This window comes from Gossypium hirsutum, chromosome D12, assembly GCF_007990345.1.
Source record: "Gossypium hirsutum isolate 1008001.06 chromosome D12, Gossypium_hirsutum_v2.1, whole genome shotgun sequence".
Taxonomy (NCBI): Eukaryota; Viridiplantae; Streptophyta; class Magnoliopsida; order Malvales; family Malvaceae; genus Gossypium; species Gossypium hirsutum.
The window spans coordinates 5,614,224-5,636,415 of NC_053448.1; the positions used below are offsets into that span (position 1 = coordinate 5,614,224).

Here is a 22,192-nt window from a genome sequence, read left to right on the forward strand (position 1 = left end):
GAATGGTATAAAGAAGAAAGTGTTGATAGTTTAATGATCTGCCAAAGTGAGTGGCTAAGCCACAATTCTGTATCTGATTCTGGTGATTTATCGCATACTGATCTAACAACTAGTCTGTAATCACTCTAAAATGTGTCATACCGACACTAATTAGTGTGTAGTGTGTGATGGATACTTGATACCCTATGTGGTGTATTGGGATGGTCAGAGTTGGTGTGTAGCGGATGGAGGTAGAAAACTTCATCTGATTCTGATTTGTTCTGTATTTGTATCTAATTTGTATTGCATCCTACCTGAACTGTTATGATAATACTGTGTATCATTTGTTTCTGATTATGTATCAGAATTTGGGAAATTATTGTCATATCTATATTGCTATCTTGACTATATTTTGGTTACACACACGTTGAGTTATAAATCCATTCTATTTGTTGACTGAATTGTAGGTATTCCACAGACTTAGGAGGCTTGGCGTGTCAGGAGCTCGGTCGTCTCTCTTTTATAGATATCTTATTGTTTGTTTAATTTCAAACTATTGTATGTTTTGTTTCAGACTATGGTTTGTAAACTCGAATTTCCATAATGGTTTAATTGGTTAATGGTTTTCTATATGATGAATTTCAAAACGCTTAAAGGTTGGTTTTTCGTAAATATTTTGATGTAGCCTCCAGACTTGGTTTTAACATCTGGGTCGGGTATGGGGTGTTACAGGCCGGGTTGGGGAGGTTACAAAGGAGCTCAACACTAATAAGGAAAATGATAAGTTTGATTATCCTTGCGAACTTACTAAGCTCACCGACCTCACACGTTAGTTGTTTAAACTTGTAAGTCAAGAACTTATTCAAGGAGCTTATGATTCCAGCTTGGGAGCACCGCATCACCATTCAAGGTTGAATTTGTATTTCTTTTGTTTTATATGTAATTTTTGTTTAAATCTTGGCATGTACATTAGTACTTAAATTTGAAATTGCACTTGTAAGTTTAAGATGTTTTCATGGAATTGAGATGTTTCTAACACTCATAAGTCAAGTCTTCTTGGTGTTGAATTGATTTGATCATGCTTCTAAGATTTATTATGCTTAAATTTGTGTTGATAAGACTTTAAAATGAATTAGAAGTTAATGTTATTATTACTTGATGTTTGTAGATGACTTGAAGTGCTTTTTCATTGATTTTTTGTTCTTAGAGTCCAATGTATAGGTAGTTGGCTTAGTTGTTTTGGAACAACTAAGTCAAGGAGAAAATAAAGGCATTCCTGAGCAGATGTATAGGGAGATGCACCTACACATCTAGGCTAGATTTGGCCTAATGCACTATTTTGCCCCATTTTGGCTTTTGGGAGCTTATTTTGGGTCTCGGACACCTTCAAACCTTTTTTTAATTATTTAAAATAATTCTAAAGCCTCCAAATTGTTTTCGACTTGATTATATGATTTTACTAATTTTTTTAATGTTTGAAATTTAAAATAACTCTAAGATTTTTGTTATGTATGTTTTGGTAACATTTCTCATTCATACCATATGCCAAAACGGGTAAAGAGTGTTACAGTTTGTCTCTTGTTCCTAACCATGGTGGGCTGGTTGGAGAAACAATACTTTCCCTTTTTTCCATAATCTTAAACAATTTAAAATACAAAAAATATGGTAAAAAAAAGTCAACAATCCCAAATTTGTGGCCATAATTGATTTTAATATAAAAATAAGATCTAGTGACTCAAATATCATCTTGTTGCCACATACTCTAATAAATACTAATATTTTAACACCCATAGGTGTCAAATAATAAAAATGCCCTCGATGGGCAATTATTATTTTGTCATTCATCTTATTTTTTTACCGATTATGTCCAAAACATTGAGAATGTCATAATGCTAACTTGTGACACTTCTAAAGTCCCTATTCAAATAAATTCAAAGGAATCAAAATTTTTATATTAAGATATAGAAAGAATTCTCAGATGGGTGTCGTATGGAAAGTAAAAAATTTTGGGTTGTTTCATTATCGACAAGATGATTGTCACTTATCATACATATTCCCTACAACCCAATCACATCAGATTGCATTGCCAACCTAATAAGGAATCATCGACATCTCGCCTACCAAAGAAAGACATGTGGCATAAAGAGGTCAATTTTGTATATAGCTCTCCTAGCTTTTTCATAACATCTTGTTGGAAAAATCAAATTAGAAAATAGTGTTTTTAGGAACAGTGGAAGTTTTAAATTTTTTTTCTTTGAAACTGAGTCGTTGTGATATTTACAGCAATAAACATTAACCGAAATTGCACTTGTGCTTTGTATAAGACGATTAAGTCGATCCCAGCTTTCTATTGAACGACCTTCTCCACTATTCTCGAACCACGAACTACTTTAAGTGTGAGCTCAAAGTATATCGAACCAATCACACTGAATAAAAAACTTTATTAACTTTTACTAGGAAAGTTAATTCTCTTTATAATCGGAATTATGCGTTTTCCCCAAAAAGTAAAATTTATTCTACGAAATTAATCACCACTATTTTCTAATAGAATAACAACGTAGAATAATGTGCATAAATAGTTCAACATATAGTTCATATTTATAGAGAATCAATACAAAAGTCTGTAAGGTGTAATAATAATATCTAAATAGAAATTACAAATTCTACTTTTAGTAGAAGTATAGGGGGAGGAACATAAAGGAAATACTAGGGTTGCAGCCATTTACATGTAATATGGCCCTAATGAGTCTTTCATATATTGGGTCTAATTATATGTGTTATCTGGACTTTTATCCAACACTTATAGTTTATTCAACCAATATTTATTTTCTATTTCCTAAAATATTATTTATTTAATCAATTATTTTATTTAGTTTAATTAACTAAATTATTTTTTCAATTAAATTATTTTTTCAACCCAATTCTAATTCTGTTAAAGTCATAGAAATTTTACCATATTAGAATCTATAAGGAAAATATATTTAATTGTCTTATTCAACAAATCCATGATGACTAATTAATTTAATTCCCACTTCGACCTTTAATTATATAATTATAATTAATTAAAAAATAATTTTAAGAACTTAAATTAATTCCTAAGTTATTTTTTGCACTTAGTAAGAAAATATACTCACCTCGAATAATGATACAAGGAATCTTTTTCTCTTACTTCATTGTTTTCGTTCAGTTCATATTATTGGCTCTACATACAATTCGTTTCTTGCCTCAACTTAGTTAGGTGAAGAGCATTAGTTATGAAGGACTAACTTATATTTCTCACAACTTAGGACAATGTTGAGATTCCTTTTCCAGTCCTTATAGTTTTTTCCATTCATTTTGTTCTCAGTTAGGATATTAATTAAGGGAGTTTGTGTTATTTTCGAATTGAAAAATATAGCGTCCATCCACTAATTATCTTGTATTTAAGCAAATATTCCAAAATTTTTGCTACATACATATGCATTTAAATTATACAAGCGTCTTACATTAAGCCTTACAAAAATTTGTAAATCATTGCAATGATAATTCCTACACCCATTCAATTAAGTTGTCATGGGGAAATCTTAACCAACTAGTAAGAATATAGATTTTCATCCAATTAATATGTGAACTTGATTCCTTAGACATTCACACATATTAATAATCATTTCACATTTTGGTCATTATTCTAACTTTAAGTAGAGCTTCATAGGAAGTTATTTAAATAATATTGAATGTATAACCATCAACTCAACACTCGTCATAAATATGTACTACATATAAGTCGTTGTGTGGCTCGAAGTCCTACATGATAATACTTACTGTGGGGTGCAACCAAGGTATAACTGGCTCGAAGTATTATCATGTCATCACATAGAGGCCATTGATGGAGGTCATATGTCTTCTTTAGAGACCTTCTCCCACTCAATATTTTAAAAACATGCAAGATTTTTATATTCCGATTTCAATCATGAATGATTAATGATGCAATGACAAGTACAAGTGGTATTCTTTCCTAAACTATATGGCATGCTTATATTATATATGCATGAACATACTTGTCAACTTAATATCATCATATTCATAAAGCATGTTTTAAATTTGTAAAAATTAAATTGACTATGACCAACCAAAGGTTTTCATGATCCCATCCTAAAGAAAAATAAAATAATCCAAAACATTCTTTGGGTCTTTTGAGTGAAAGTCAATTATCTTTTGTGTAATAACATTGAAATGTATAAAAATAAATAAATAAAGATTTGGTTAAAGTGTTAAAGAAAGGTTTTATATATCATGGAGGTAGGGGTTCAAATTTTAATATTTGCGACTTTTTTATCAGTTTTTTAAAATAAGAAAAAGATAAAATTGCATTTCTAGCAACATAACTTATTTAAAATATGTAATTTTATTCTAGTAATTTCCTTGACTGAGTTGGTGTTGAGTTGACTCGTGACACCAACTAAGTCACACATTTAAATAATAGCATAGATATACAAACAATATGAGTGAAACAATTTGTGTAATAACTTTGACATGTATAAAAATATCAAAATAAAGTTTTGGTTGAAGTGGTAAAGAAAAAAAAATTAATAAATACTAGTAGAATGGGGTCAAATCTATGCATTTATTTCAAATATATAAAGATAATTTAATATTTTTCCAATCGAGTTGATGTCATACATAGATTTAAATAATAGTATAGATATAGATAATGAAAATAAAATAATTAGAAGTGTGTGTATGTATTATGACAATTGCATAAACTATACACTTATCTTTCAAGTGAAAATTACTAACTGAAACGTTAGAAATCAAAATACCAAATTCAACTGGTATTATAAAATTAGAGGAATAAACCGATGCAAAACCGAATCAACCAATGAAAAATTAGTTTAACTAAGCAAAAATCAATAAAAAAAGTTGCCTGCTACTTTAATTATTTAATTTTGTTGTTATAATTTATAAAATGAATGATTATATTTACATTATTATTTATTTATGCTTATTTTAAAAAATATATGAATTATTCGAAAGAATTAAAAAAATTATTTTGTAATAATTAAATTGACAATGGAATAGGTTTGAACTAAAAACCAATGTTGTAACCAAATCAATTCTTAAAACATTGCATTTCCTTTCTAGATTTGGTATTTGTTGGGGATCGACTCGTATAAAGAACGAGTTAGTAGAAGTGAAGAGAAATGAATACAAATATTTTATGTTGAAAACCCTCAAAGAGGGAAAAACCACGGGTAAAATAGGCTTCGGCTTTTCACTAAATGAGTAAACAAATGAGAGTATAATATGAAGAAAATAAATCTAAAAGTACTAAACGTACAATACCCAAAACCCCGAATACAAAGCTCAAAATCCCAAAAAGCAAATCGGTAAACAAAGCTCTAAATCTCATAGGGCACTCACAAAAAGTATATAAAATACTCTCCATAATTACCACAAAACTCTCACCAAAACTCAAATGCGACTACATCTTGTCGCCCTCAAGAAAAAAAACTCTTACTGATTGACATATATAAACATGGACACCAAGACCCCCTTAAATAGGCTAAAACTAGAGGTCAAATCATACTAGAATATCCCTGAAATAATCAGAATCTAATTGGGAGAATAAGTCATGCTTAAAGTTTAAAATGTGGGTGCTAAATAGGAGAACACTCGTGACGTCGCAACGTCCCACTCATCTCGACACAACATCGTCTATCGCGTTGTCCCGACGCTCCTCATCCTGACGTCGGATTTGTTTTGGCCCTTCTTTTGCTCGTCGATTCTAGTCTAAAATACCTGCAATATGTCCGATAAATACGAGACACACCCCATAAAATCTAGCATGTTTGAATTGGTTAATAAGGAGACAAATATAAGGGAATGACTATTTAGACAACATATTTTTATTTTTTATTTGGCAAGGAAAAGTATAGGGAGTCCAAGAATTCTGGGATTTCCCTTTCTTTCTTTTTTTTTCTCTAATACCTAATTTGTGAAGGTGAGAGGGAAGCAAGCATTATTAATTTTACCTTTCAAATATTTTATTTTTAACTTTTTATTTTTAAAATTTATAATCTTACTAGAAAATTAAATCTAATTTTGATAGTAAAATTAAAATACTAAAAAAACACAACTCAAACCAAAACAAAACAAAAAAATCGTAGTGAGATTTAATGTATTATTCAGTAGAAATTTAAAGAAAAAAGTGCCAAAGAAATTCCAATCTTTACTTTTATTTATTATATCTACACTGAAAAAATCCTCATAATCAAATAAAAAAGATTTACACCTGTATTAAATACAAAATTCTTTACGCATTATAATTTTATGTAGAATATTGAGTTTTATAATTTTTAATTTAATTATATGTTGATAAAAATAAAATTTAAAATAAATCATTTACCTCCCTTTTATAAATTAATTAAACGTACTTTGTTTTATTAATTTTAACTATACAAATAAAAATAAATATATCCTCTATTTTCTTTTTCAGGTTAAGCAAAATCTTGTTGGATTTTATTTTGTGCAATAATCATGGCAGTCACAGTTTCGTCAGCTGTCAAAATTCTTACCATTGAAACTGTACTTGTTTTGGTACAATTATTTTGAAAAACATTGCACCACAAGTGTAGCATCACATCAACCTGACAATGTTTATTATTCCTCGGATCTTTCTACTGCATTATTCACCTTTTCATTCCCAACTGCCTTTCAACAATTTCATTTTGGTTTCCTCTTAACACCATCTTTTTATTCACATTGCTTTCAATTTGCAGGGTGTCAACTGGTTTCCTATACACAAAAAAAAAAAAACTGATGTAGTTTGATTCAAAAATGGAAAAGCAAAGTGCATTATACTACAGCATTTGATTCTGGGTATTCCTGTGACTTGCAAATGTTCATAAAAACTACATTTTTAAAACTCTTCATCTTACAAAACTGATGGAGAATCTGCTAACTCCAATGGTTTGGCACACCAGCTGCTTTTCTTTGCCTGATATTCTTCAATGATACGAGTGTTGCTTCATGCCGACTGGACAGGATATATAGAGTTGCACCTTGACTGAGATTTTGGAAATGCAATATCTGTCTTCGGCTCTTGACAAGCTTGACAGTCCATGCCATCAGCCCATCCAAAACCTACTCCTGTAAGGCAGATGATGAATCATCTAACAATGCCAAGGTTGGCTCCCATCTTATGTCTCTTCCAACTCATTCACAATCAAGTCTTCCCTGACAGTAGAGCAACCAGCCAAGTTGTTGTTTGCAGGACCCGTCCAACCCAACACTGAGCTCCATTTCTGAGAGGACAATAGACTGCCTAAACTGATCATCAGTTCCAAGGGATGCCATAATCATTTTGTTTTAGTGGGTCCTATGATACTGTCTCATGCTCTTCAGCAATCCTTTCTTTAACACGCTGCAAAAGTTCCTCATAGACTTTGGAGGACTCGGAACTGAAGTTTTCCATTGCCTCAAATATGCGTTGCAAGCCCCCCTGACAGTAGAGCAACCAGCCAAGTTGTATGTTTGCAGGACCCGTCCAACCCAACACTGAGCTCCATTTCTGAGAGGACAATAGACTGCCTAAACTGATCATCAGTTCCAAGGGATGCCATAGTCATTTTGTTTTAGTGGGTCCTATGATACTGTCTCATGCTCTTCAGCAATCCTTTCTTTAACACGCTGCAAAAGTTCCTCATAGACTTTGGAGGACTCGGAACTGAAGTTTTCCATTGCCTCAAATATGCGTTGCAAGCCCCCCTGACAGTAGAGCAACCAGCCAAGTTGTATGTTTGCAGGACCCGTCCAACCCAACACTGAGCTCCATTTCTGAGAGGACAATAGACTGCCTAAACTGATCATCAGTTCCAAGGGATGCCATAGTCATTTTGTTTTAGTGGGTCCTATGATACTGTCTCATGCTCTTCAGCAATCCTTTCTTTAACACGCTGCAAAAGTTCCTCATAGACTTTGGAGGACTCGGAACTGAAGTTTTCCATTGCCTCAAATATGCGTTGCAAGCCCCCCTGCAAACTACTGTTGCTAGTCTCACTCTGATACACAGCATTTCCAGCTACCGAGAGACTGCTACCATCTCCAGAGACCAAAACAATTTTCTTATCTAATGCTTGGATATCTTTCTGCAACTTCTGATCCTCTCTATCCAAATTCCTAGCCTTCCTCTCTAAATCCTTATTGGCCATCATCCTCCGATGCATTTCTGACTTATCTTGTTCCCAAAGCTGGAGCACACCAGTCACTAAAACCCGCATAGAGTTGATCACCTCCCTTTCTGATATCCTATCCATTGCTTGTGACCACTGGTTACATATGACAAATATGGGTGGTGCGCCTATTCTACTAGGTGAGAAGGGAGCTACTCCATCATCAGTTACTTCGGGTTCATAGTAAAGACATTTTAGTAGCCAATTATTCAAACCTCTTACATAACCCTTCTGGGCATCTATCCAACTTGAGAATCTTATAGTCCAACTAATAAGTTCATGCTCGAACTGCAATGTGGCCTTAAGATGATCATCACTGAGTTTTTTGCCAGATCCAATGAGACCTAAAGTTTTGGCTTCTCTAACTACCTGACACTGATTACGATGACATTCAAGCATTGATTTCCACATTCTGTCTAACCTGGAAAAAAATCCAAGGAAATGAGATAAGACTACGCAGAAAGAAAAAAAAGAATAAAAATGTAAATGATAAGTCCATATTTGTTTGGAGCGAAAAGGTTTGTTAATTCAATACAATCAAGGATATGAAAACCATGAAAAAGATATGGAGTTAGCACTGCAAAGAAAAAAACATGCAAGAGCCCCAACTGGAAAGTAATTTGACACCCAGATTTTACATTTGTGAATATGATCTCATAAAAATTATCTTTGCTTGGTTTGTTACATACAGTGAGCTAAAGTCTCAAAAATCTATTTGTGTGGATATATACTGTTGGAAGGAAAATATGAAATACTTAGATGAAAAGTCGCTGTCAAAATCACACTCCAGTATACTAAATAAATGCAAATATTTAGTAGCATCTTCTAATTCAGGCACAGGAAGAAAAAGGTACCAAAAGAAAGAGAAAATCCTTTCAGTAAACCCTGCCCCGATTAGTAAAGGCAATCTGTATACTTAAAGGGTATCTATTTTGCATCTTTGGTTCAATAAAGCATCGTAGAGCACATGCTTTTCTCAACTTCTAATAAGATTTCAATAGATATAGAATCTCAAGCACTAAACCTGAAACTCAAATAATTTTCCAGTCATAGTAACTAGACATTTTAGGCCAAACCCAGGAACTATTTGATTCCAATGGTTCAAGAATCCACACGAAGAGAAAGAAAAGAATGCATGATCTAACAGCATCTATCTTAACAAAAACTGTAGAAGAGTCTTCTGACCAGGGGCAGGTTAGCTAACACCTTTCTTTTTCATTATTTGATCCCTCATACCCTTTAAAGACCTCTCATGCCAGCATGCAGCATTGACATTCACCTCTATTGCTAGCAAGAACAAGAGACCCATAAAACTGGTAAAACTGTTAAGGCAATGTCATCATGCAACCAATAAAGGCAGCTTTAAGTAATCTCATCAAAGATGCTAATTAAAGAAATCAAATACTAAGAACACTCAAATGGAAATAATCTGACCCTTCAATCAGTTCATTGAGCAGTGGCCATAGTTCCTCATCCCTGATCTTATTAATTGTCACAGATATCTTGTCAACAACTTGAATTGCTATTCTTATCTTCGTGGACAGGCCCCTGATTGTATTCCGGGTTGACTCAATTTTATTAGCTTCAGCACCCCTTTGATCTAGTTGCCTTAACTTCTGAGATTTCCTGTCGTAAGCTACCCGCATCTTCTCCTCAGCCTGAAGCATCAGAAACTTCTAGTTAGAATGATCAGAATGGTTACCGAACCACTAAAAGAAATGCCCAACATCTCCTCATTCCAGAGTATAACTAAAACATTGTAGTTCCAGTAGAAACCAAGTTATGATGATGACAAGGTATTTCTAAAATGGTACAGAAACAACATAAATTGAATAAAAGCCACTATTTTGCTATCCATGAAAAAGCATAAAATCAACAACATCAAGTCCTTTAAAGGTAAATATCTCAGAGCAGCAACTTTCAGAGAAACAATTCCTTAAATGAGATATAAATAAAATTAGTGTAAAACATAATAGATAATGAAACATATTCTAACATAATACACTAAATTGAAAACGAACCAAATGTGAAACCACTACTTATAGTCATGAATCAATTAGACCATACAGCAACTCGAGATAATCATGAATCTAAAACTATAAAGAGAAGGCTTGGACAGAAGCACAATATACCTTTACTTCATTGTACAGCTTCTTTTCCCAAAGATGCAACTTCTGCAAAGTAGCGGAAAGGTTTTTCGTTTTCCTGGCCATTTCCTCATTGATGTCTAGAAAAGCTGGATCAGTGTTGTCAGCAGACGAAGAAGACTCGCCAGTCTGAGAAGTAGATGGATGAGATGGTACTACAGATAACGAAGGAGTAACTACATGCAAAATCTTGGAAACTGTTCCACAAACATACCAAATCCCACAGTTAGTATGACTCGCAGAAAACCGAACAGTTGAAAAAAAAAAGGTCCAATCTAATGAAGTATCAGTAGTTGTGAAATCACAGATATTGAATATCCACAAAATTCTTACTCGCCAAGTGAAAGGACAAATGAATAACACAATAACCCCATGAAAAGAATGAAAATCCATACCATGTTTGCGGTGATGAGGAAGTGTTCCAACCTCAAGCAGCTTGGCAATTTCAGTCCCTGACTCGGCAGCTCTCACAAACTGAACCTGTATCTCTCTAATCACCTCAAAAACATCCTTTGGAGCGCCCCTTGACCCGGTACCACGCTCCTCAGCCCTCTCATCATCCACCACTTTCTTATCCACCACATGAACCTCATATTCCACCCTATCATTTTCAACCCCAACACTCGGCCGTGTCTGATAAAGCGAAGCCTCTGCCTCACTAGCAGCAACTTTCCCATCCTCATCTTTAACTGGGGGCTTGGAATAACCACCGATATCAACAAATTTCTGGTCTCCATGCACTTCTTTAACTACTTCATGTTGATAATCCTCATCTTCCAACTCAGGGATCCCTTCCTCTTCTCTAACTTCTCTTGAATTCCTAGCCGGTGTAAACGGAGGATAATAGCTTTCATAGCTCTCGAAAGGGTTCAAGAAATCCCAAGCTGAAGCTCTCGGAGGCGAAGGTGGAGGCGGTGGTGGTTTCGAGGATGACCCCGCCGCCGGTTGCAGTGAAGACTCATAACCAGGCGCCGAATAAGAAGAATAATTACTAAAACCACCGTAATTGGGGTAACCTTGATAAGGGTATGAACTAGAACTAGGATTATTGTTACTCATATAAGAGTGAGGATAATAAGAAGAAGATGAAGATTCACCCATATAAACAGTCTCCGGATTCATAGGCCTTTGTTCATAAACAATCGACGGTGTTGGTTGCTTCCTCATAAAATTCATATGCATAAAGCCGCCGGGAAAAGACCCAGATTCAAGAGGTCCATAATTAGGATAGTTTGGGTGCATATACTCTATATGACCCCCACCATCGTCGTGCAAAGGCGAAGAATGGTCTGAATGGTGCAAAGAGCCGCCGGAGTCATCTTCATCCGAATCGGAATGGAAGTGAAGATGAGAACCAGAATTGGAATGGGAATGGTGATGACCCTTCTTGGGAGAACTTGGGCCAACGGCAATTGGATCAACGGCTTTGCTTTTAAGTTTATTGGGCGACGGAGGAGAAGGAGGTAGCGCCCCTGAAGAAGTTCCAAAATCATGCCCCACGAAATTATTCAAAGACTGACCAATTGACTTCAAAGACGCAGTGTAAGCAACATGAGCTTCGGCTAGAGCAAAACGCTGTCGAATCGCTTCGTCTAAAAAGGCACATCTTTCCCGGCAAAGAGCAACTGCCGGAAGATCATCTAACTTTGAACTAGAACATCCCATAATAACCCCTCCTAATAATTGAAGAAAAAAGGAAGTGGTTTTTAGATGAAGAAAACAGAAAACATGTTAAGAGTGAATGTTGGTGGGGAAAATTTTAGGGTAGGAGAAAGGAAGGAAGAGAATGAAGGAATCTTTGCCAGCACGAAGTGTGTCGTCGTGTTGTAGCAGAAAGTAGAAAGAAGAGAGAGAAACAACTCTTCTCCAACACCAACGCTAACAGTGCTTTTGCTTTGTGCGTTCGGTGGTAGTATTAGAAATTAAATTTCAATAAAAAAATTTTAACTTTTTAGAACACTGTAAGTAAATTTCATTTGGTTCTAAAAAGAAAAGGGGGTTTTCTATTTTTGAGAGCTGAGAGAAAGGGAAAGAAAAACTGAGAAATGTTGTTTGGTTTGACAGAAACTTTGACGCCTCCTATCGCTTTGAAATCATGACGTTATTCCTTTTAACACCTTTACTCTTCCATAAATACCCTTTTTATTTTTTAAAAATAATAAATGTACAACCATCATTATTTAATAGGTTAAAATCCCTCGTTCTTTAAAATTTTAGAATTATTTTTATTTTTAAGAATTTAATTAGTTTATTTTTTAATTTTTTAATTTTTTAATTTAAATTTATATTATAGTATACTTAAAATATAAAATGTTAATGGGTCGATTAATGAGGTTCGCCGCTCATCCCTTCATGAACTCCTCCACCTAAAAATGTTTCTTATTTTTCATGATCTTAGATAATATTATATATATCCAATATAGTCAAGAAAACGTACTAAACAATTTGATTTTCTTTTAAAAACACATTCAAAGAATTGATTTTGCTTTAAGAAAACAGACATTCAAAGAATTGACAAATTTTTTTTAAACTAAGAATTGACAATAGATGGTTAATATTTGAGAAAAATCCATATTCTATCTTGATTTTGTCTTCAGAAAATGTGATCAACATTTGGTTAAAACGGTAGCTAGATAATAATAAAAAACATAGGATTTGGCGACTCTAGCATATCTATATAAGGCGCTATGTAGGGCAACTTGAGAATCGATTAACAAAATAAATAATTGTTGTCTGCTTCCACAAACATTAGCATGGTTACGGGTGTCGTGGTTAACATCCATCCATTCTCAATCGTAAGAGTTCCCTCCTAATAGAAGGTAAAAATATAATAGTATATAATATCTTAAAATGTATTCAATTATCTATATTTATAATTCTATATTTCATTGAACCTTTTAATAAATTTAGGGTCACTTGGATCATACATATTATATAGACAAGAAATCAATCAACGAGTCAGTGAAAAGTTGTGTTGATGATGTATTTACATTCAATATAATCCATTATTCTTGTTAAATAATGTAATTCATTATTCTTGTTAAGGAATGTACTAGTATTTGTATATCTTTGATGTGTTATATGGATGCCATACCTAGACAACGCGGTGTTTGTGATTATACCCAGGACAACTTTCAAGCAATATGCATTCTTCAAGACATGGATGCCTATCATTTGTGTCTACATTGGAGTAATAGCACCCTGACAGGTTGAAATGACAATTTGGGTCCGTGCAAGATATTCTAGACGATAGTCATCCATATATAGTGATCTAGTTATGCTCTGATCTCAAACGCAAATCTAAAGGCTAATAGTCATCCATATTTTAATGGCCTAATGTGCAATGTACTTGAAAAATCTAATGGCCCAACTATGCTCCAACCCTGAAAGCAAATTTATGGGGTGATAGTCATTCATGTTATTTGAATTTGGCGAAATTTCTTATATTTTTCTAAATATGTAATACCTGATTAGACCAATGCCATTTGATGCAAGAAAAGCACATAAGCAACGTGCACACAATAAAAACATGAATGTGCACATGTGCCTTTGGCGATAGTATGGTTGTAATCTCTTCCACTTAATACGTCATACAAACAAATTGCAAAAATAGTAAAGATGTTATCTTTAAATTTCATTACGAGGTGATATTAATTATAGTAAATAAACTTAACAATATAAAATACAAAATTATCGAATCATTTGATTTATCATCAAATAGATGCTCATATCACTAAGATTTCATCCTTCCAGTATGTTGTATGGCACGATGCTCGAACCACCTATTAAAATACAAAATGTCAATACAGATATAAGACATTTAGAACTTAACAGACTTTATAATATGCTTCTAATTTTACTTTGTAGCAAGATGGAAACTTAGATTCTCAAAGGGGTTAAGCACAATCCATGAAAGTCGACATCACCCCTACAATTATAAAATCACAAGGTAGCCATTTACTAATTCATTCCTCATTCAGCACACCTTAAATAGCACCGTGTATAGGTAGACCAAAATGGCAAACCCCCACTTCTATCTATCAACCATTTCAAAATTAGATAATAATGAGAGATATATGGTATGAACTAAGTTGCCAAAATTTTCTAGCATCAACACACCTCTAATCAACTGACAAAAAAGGCTCTAGTATGATGTTCAATATCTTCTGGTGTTGAACCTCGTGTGTTGGCCTGATGGTTAGGGTATTCATCACTCAATGTATGGCCTAAGTTCAAGTCGTGATAGTCGTGTTGCTATTACGACTTTTCCCTCTTCTTCTAATTCACCAAAAAAAATCTTCTAGTGTTGGATTTTATAGAAGACGCTCGAAATAGGTCTTTAACCATTTAACTTGATTCGATGCCCTTAAATCATGTAAAGACTTAATATTCGTCAATGTTAAAAAAAATTTCGATTTTAAGATCGAATTTCTTTAAATCGTGATAGTCCGAGGATAACATCGAGAAATTTATGAATTGACCATGACATTAGCAAATAAGAATTATTAAATTATTTTTTAATAACTAATGAAAATAGTACAGTGGCTAAATTCTTAGGTGAGAAAATTAGTGAGATTTGATGTCACATCCCAAAATTAGGCCTAGAAGTTTTGAGGGTAAATTGAAAATTTTGGCTAGGAGTAGGTTTAGAAAATTCTGAATTGTGGTAACTCAAAATTATTTTCGATCATAGCTTTTGAAAAATTAAATTAATTTTTGAAAATAATGCTGAAAAGACCTTCAATTGTAAAATAAGGACTGTTTTGTAAAAGGGTTCAATTTAGGAGTAGTTTTAAAGGAATTTTACCAAAGTTTTAAAAAAATACCCTATTTTTCCTTTACCTTCACAAAACCCATGTTAGTTCTTCCTATTCTTTTTGTTTTGCCATCCATTGTCTTGCCAAACCCCATTTTTTCAATTTTGATTCCTAACCTTCATCCCTTTGATTTCTTTCATCCTCATAACATTAAACCTCTTTAGAATTCCATAAAACCCATCAAAAACACCATAGATGTCCCTATTTCTTAACTTTTGGGTTTTTGGATTTCTGATCAAACACTCAATTCTTCTTCAACTAAGGCAATATTTCGTTTTCCTATTGGTTTTTAATGATATCTAGCCTTTTAAATTGAGTTTTTATTCATTGAATCGAAATATTTGAATAAAAATAAAAAATTGGGTCGTTAATGGTGAAATTCAGGATTGTGCATAAAAACAAATTTTCAACTTATGTTGGCATGATTAGAAGGTTTCTAAACTTTCCCTGAACTTTCGTTAAGAGATTTTAAGGTTTGATTGAGTTTTCATGAAAAATGTCTATTTTACGTCAAAATTTCAGAACCATGAATTTGGGTAATTTTATGTAGTTTGAAGGTTAAGAATCAGTCATAGACGAATAATTAGGTGAATGGAATTAGTTTTAGACAAAGAGGATAAGTTTGTTATGTCGAAGATTTCGGTTCCAAAAGGAACTAACTTAGGCCTGCGTTTTGGTTGTTTTAAGAGTGTTTATAGCTGAATTTTAATCATGGTTATTGTGTGGTTAACTTTGATGACGATACAGAAGTTTTGATGAAGATACAGAAGTGTTGGAGCCTTCGACGAACAAGGCGAAAGGAAAGGAAATGCTAGTTTGAGCTTTCGACGATTAGGCAAAAGCGTGAACAATGAGTGTTTAGAACCATTGCTAGTAGACATGATTCTTAGTGTTAATTGGGAGCTTAGGAATAGCCTAAACCCCTATCCTAAGTTTCGAGTGTAAGCTTTCTATTTCCCTTGTTTTATTTTGGCTTTTAGATGCTTGAATTATTAGGTAATATGTATGAAATTAAGTGATCTTTATAAACCTAACTTGTTAGATTGTGACAAAATGAATGATTGGTTTAAATGGTATTTGAATATGTTAAAATGTGATATATTGATATCCTTGAGTTTGGTATAAAGTTTAGATAAATTTAAGTATATTTTGACTAAGGTTAAAAAGCATTGGAATGAGCATTTTAGGTCATTTTACCATAGAGTCTCGAGATCCCAAGAACAAAAATTACCATTTGGTATACCTTATTGCTTAAGGTCTCAAGTCTTAATAAATAAGTCTCGAGATAGAGTGGTTTTTTGTCTCGAAACAAGGGCACATCGAACCTAAATTAATTTTTTCATGTTCTAGGTCTCGAGACAAGAATCCATTGTCTCGAGACAACCAAATATTAAAGCCAAATTAAAAAAAGGAAGGTCTATTTCGAGACCTATCTCAAGACTTGAAGGGATTTATCTCAAGACATAAACCCTAAGGTCTAGAGACGTATCCACATCGAAGCAATAATACCCAAAAATAAAAATAGGCTTGTCTCGAGACATAAAGGTCCATGTCTCGAGACATAATGCTAAATTTTGTCAAAAAGGGTTTTGATTCGAACCCTAACTACGTTTTAAACCTTGTACAACCGTTAATTATGACTATGGTGAATTGCTTGAATGTAATTTTTTATGTTTTTATAATAATTATTGGTTTGAGTTGCTTCGGTATTGTAATATGATATCATGCATTTGGAGCTAGGGATTGGGTGGTGTGTAGGGTGTCACAATCAGTATTGAGGTTAGTACCTTTTCCAAAAGCTCAATGGAGGATCTCCCCTTGATTGTCCTCAAAAGTTCCTTTTACTAGATGACTGTCCACTGGAAGACTAATTAACAACGCTACAGCTTCCAACATTATTGTTACTTCATCATATGGTAGATGAAACATATGGGTCTCAAAGATTTCATTGTTCAATCATAATAGATATGAATGCAACATGAAAGTAACTTTCTTAATTTGGTTAGCATTAATTGAGGAACTACTTTGTTGACAGGCAAATTTGTTCCCATATTACTACAACCTTGAGTCATAAGAGAATACCCCAATGTTGCTATATTCTTAGCAATGTGACCTTGTTTAGATCTCATTAAGTGGACAACCATTATGGTATGATTGAAAATTAAAATTTAGAAATACGTAAGTACATGAGATCGTATAAAATGTAGACGACAAATGTTTTGAGGTTTTTTATATTTTTATTTTTTGTGAAAAACTAAGAAATTGAGAGGCATATTTTTGGGTTTTAGAATTAGGACTGTGTTAACATAAACTCGACACCATGATGGTGAGGTGAATTAAAATTTTTGTTTCCTCTTTAAATAATCAGTCATATACAATCTATATTTTTAAAATTTAACAAAGAAGTCGACATCTATAGCAGTCTTGTTTAAATATTATCAATAATTGTTTAAAATTTAAATTATATTATTACAGTTTAAAATTTAAATATTAAAAAAAAACTAACACTTTTACATATCAAAGAGCTTTAGGGTGAGTTTGGATGGGCGGTGCGTTTACCTGCAGTTAGTGTAAAAACAGTGGTGGCGGTGAGATTAGATACTGTAGCGATACTGTAGCGTGAGACAAAAAGTAAGCTAAACGCACCGCACCCAATCGCCCATCAAAACTCATGCTTAATCATTTCAAATAATTACTCTGATTCCAACAAGTAAGGAAAACTTAACCACATCATTGAACTTGACACCTAACCTAGGTTCAAGGTGCCCATAAAATAACATATTGTTAAAATTAATTTTACAAAAACCTATTGTAATAAATATTAAAAATTTATAATAACAGAGTAAAAAATCGATTATTTTCCCATTACATACAAATAATTAATTCTAGACCCATTTACCTACTTTTGCTAAAATGGTTTTACTTTCACCCTCCGGATACAACAAACTAGAGTAAAACGTCAAAAATAAGGGTAGGAATGAAAGGTAGATAAAAGGTGAAAAGGAAACAGGCAGCTCACATCAAGATTTCCTAAACTCATCATTCGTAAATAATTTAAGTTGTATAAATTATATATATAGTTGTATCGTATTTTATATTGTTTTTCAGTATCATGTTTACCTCTGAAAGATTGCTTGCTTCGATGGCAAGAAGAATTTTATAGACTTTGGGCAAAAGAGAAAACCAATTTGGCTTTGCTAAGGTAACTTTTGAAGCCTATCCACTGCATTTTTGTTTGCCATTCCTACATTTAATCCACCACTCCTATCAATATTTCCCAATATCCACCATTTTTACACCTTCAATTATCATTTAATCTTTTCAAAATAACAGAGTAAAGAATTATTATTTCATTTCTAAATATGCTTTAAAAAATAAATTAATAGATGATTGAGTTTTAACTCGATTGGTATCAGTATTGTTGCCAGTATAGAAGAATGTGGATGAGAGTGTTGTGAAGTGTATTATCCTCTTATTTAAGAGTTGAGAAAGAATTATAATTAGTTCTAAGCATTAATAATCTATATCAATTCAAAAAAAAATCTCAAGAGAAATTCAGAATAATTATTTTAAAAATTATAATTTATTTATATTAATAAATATTAATATTACATAAGTTTGATTAAATCTGTATCAAGAAATAATAAAGGTGTGTTTGATCAACAGTTGGAAGTTTTCATTTTGATAATGTTATTAATTTTGTAATTAATATAATAAAATAAGTAAGTAAAAATAATTTTTAAAAGTAAAATATCTAAATTAATATATTTAATTTTTATGAAAATATACAAAATAAAATTATATATTAATATGAATAAAATTGAATTCAAGAAATAAAAAAAATTTAAAAAAATTAAGTTTATCAAATGAAATAATTACTTCTACATACCAAACAATTTTTTAGATATAAATTAAAATTAAAAATTTAACATTTAATTATTTTAATTTAAAAAAAAAAAAGAAAGAAAAAAGTAACAGACTACCAAAACGGACCAAGTCAAAGAAAGAAAAGGTAGAAATTGAAGGGCAATTTGGACTAAGGAAAAGGGTCCAACATTCCAACATTAAATAATTGAGAAATTTGTGTCGTAATAAAAAGATTGGGGTGAAGATGTTCATAAAGTGGTTCGCAATCAAATCATTGACGGTCTACTCACTTTCATTTTTCCATCCTCACATATAATAAATTCTGTAGAAGGCGTTGGATGTTGCCCTTTCTCTTCCGCCCAACGACTATATATATATTCTTCACCATGAAGCACACGCACAACTTCCGCCCATCTTTTTCATCTACAACAAGCCATAAATGGACTACTTCATTATTTTTAAGTTACACGTATTGTATAAACATGAATATTATCTCCTTTCAATAATTTCAACTCATGAATACATAAAAGCTTCTTTTTTATCATGTCCATTATTTCTGCCTTAATTTGGAATATTATATGTAGTTGGGTTAGAAATACTATGTCTTTTTATTTCCTCTCCAAAAGTGAGTAGATTAAAATATTTTGCAGAAGAAATAAAAAATTTATAAAGTATTTATAAGGTAATGGCACATTGCTTTTGGCTCTTGGTCCATTAATGATCAACTCCATCTATTTTTTCTTTTTTGAATCGATAAAATATTTAGATATGAACTAATGTATTAAAGGTTAAATTCTGTTATTAGTCCTTCCATTTTGCGATAGTTATGGTTTTAGTCTTTTTACTTCGATTTGATCAATAGTTTTTAAATTGGTCAATTTTAGTCTCTATACTTTTTTTTTAATTTTTAAATTTTAGTCTTGACCCGAATAGTAGCAGTAAAATAAGTATGGTTAAAGTCAATTACTATTTACTAGTTTTGTACTATACGTAAATTTGTAGATTTAGTCCATATTCTCCAACCGGATCATTCCAAATCCCTATGCCTTTTTCGAATTTTGAAATTTTAGTTTTAATGGAAATGACAACCATTAATCTATTAATTGGATTTTTAATAAATAATACGTGAATATAACAAGTTGACATGGCATTACACATATGATAATATGTTTGTTGCATCAAATTTTTGAAATAGCAAAACTTAATGAACTTACCAGTAAGCATATGGTGAGGACTGAAATTTAAAAATTTGAAAAGTACAAGAGCTAAAAATGACCAAATTAAAGTACAAAGATTAAATCCACAACTTTCATAAAGTACATGGGCTAATAGCATAATTTAAACTATATTAAAAGATGACTTTTTTTTTTGTGTGTGTAAAAGGACTGTAGCAATACTATACATTAAATTGTATTTTGGTCTCTCTACTAAGAAATAGGTAAATTAGTACTTATACATTAAATAAATGAGCAAAATGGTCCCTCCATTAAAATTATGTTGTTAAATGCTTATTTTGGTGCTTAAATAAGGCATAATAACAAATTTAGCCATTAAATTTTGTACATTTATTTAATTTAGCCCCTACTCTTTTTTGAGCAAATTGACCCTCAACCTTTAATTGCTAATGTGCAACTATTTTGACTTAAATGTCACACCAAAAAAATAATAATAATTTTTAAAAAATTAAAAATCATAAATAAAATTATAATTTTCAAAATTATGAGGTTTTTCAAGAATTTTTTTCATAAATTTTAGAATTTTTTTTTATAAATTTTTTTGGCCTGAAATATAAGACAAATCAGTGTCATATAAAAGAAAAAAGGGACAAATTGAATGAAGGTATAATGGTCAAGGGCTAAATTTGTTATTATGCCTTATATATAAAACACCAAAATAAGTATTTAAAGGCACAATTTAATGGAGGGACTATTTTGCTCCTTCATTTAACATATAGGGACATGTTTACTCATATTTTCTATAGGGGGCCAAAATGCAATCCGTTACATAGCTCAAGGATAGTCAAAGTACCATGGAGGCTATTGTACTAGGTGTTAGATTGCAGTTTGCCCATCTACAGAAAAAGGGGCAAATTAGTCCTTATACATTAGATCAAAGAGTAAATTGGTCGCTTTATTAAAATTTTCATCTATTTTTACTATTAAAAATTTTCATCCATGTTTAATTATCTAGTTATTTCATTAGCCATGTCAGTTTTTAACAATAGAAATGAATAAGACTTTTAATGAAAAGACTAGTTTACTCTTTGATTTAACGTGTTTTGACTTGAGTAAAAAAACAAAATCAAATTTGAATATTAATATAAATACCTGAATGATATACTATTATAGTACTTTACATTTAAGAAGAGATACATAAATCAATAGGTGGGATCTTTTGCTTTAAATTTATAACCGTCCAATTAGTCAAAAGAACTATTTATCTTTTGTTCAAAATTTATTATCAATTGTAACTTTGAAACTAACAAAAAAAAAAAAAGAAAGTTGCCAATTCCACCAAATAAGTTTGGATGTAATGTAATTGCAAATCAAGACTTTAACATTACCATTTTTATTTTTAATACATTAGCTCTTCTGGTTAGATAACTAGATAATTATGAGTTTATTCTCAAGTCTTAAGTTTGATTCCTCTTGTAAGCATTTTTAATATATTTTTTATTTCATGTTGTTTCAAGTTTTTTGAATTAATATTTATAATTAATAAATATATTGTTTTCAAGTTTTTTTTAATTAATAACTCTTTTATTTATAAAATCAAATAATAAATATGTAATTAGTTTTTTAAAACACCAACTAATTCTTTAGATATATTTTTCTTTGTATATAATATTTATATGTCAAATCTTTATTTTCTCCCCTGTATTGTAGGGGTATAGTGATTTCTAATATTGTAAAATCAAATAAATATTTGAAATATCATTGTTTTTCATCTACATTGTGGGTATGATGTTTCAAATGTTTTTATATGTGAAATCTTTCAAATATTCATTTTAAATACAAATACAAAAATATATAATATGTCAATTTACTACACTCATAATATGGATTGAAAAATAAATATTACACATATAAAAATTATATTTACTAAAAATAGTGATATTTGCAATAATTATTTGATTTTATAAATAAAAGAGTTATGAATTAAAAGTAAAAAA

At 31.7% G+C, this 22,192-nt stretch overlaps 1 protein-coding gene across 5 annotated transcripts; it reads right to left on the reverse strand.

Moving 5' to 3' along the window:
- Positions 1–5,263: 5,263 nt before the first annotated feature.
- LOC107945094 (protein ALTERED PHOSPHATE STARVATION RESPONSE 1) lies at positions 5,264–12,441 on the reverse strand. 5 transcript variants are annotated; one of them, XR_005922265.1, is made up of 7 exons: positions 10,732–12,414; positions 10,322–10,533; positions 9,624–9,847; positions 7,926–8,610; positions 6,897–7,659; positions 6,534–6,753; positions 5,264–5,757 (listed from the first exon to the last, which is right to left on the reverse strand). XR_005922265.1 is itself a non-coding variant. In XM_041108298.1 (5 exons), exons 1-5 carry the CDS (start codon positions 11,999–12,001, stop codon positions 7,603–7,605), a joined length of 2,448 nt encoding a protein of 815 aa, XP_040964232.1. In that variant the 5' UTR covers positions 12,002–12,414; the 3' UTR covers positions 6,767–7,602. The 5 variants fall into 5 exon arrangements, 2 of the variants coding, with proteins under 2 accessions (XP_040964232.1, XP_016734431.2); XR_005922264.1 differs by having other exon boundaries at positions 6,897–8,610; XR_005922263.1 differs by having other exon boundaries at positions 5,264–6,753; positions 6,897–8,610.
- Between the last annotated feature and the right edge of the window lie 9,751 nt (positions 12,442–22,192).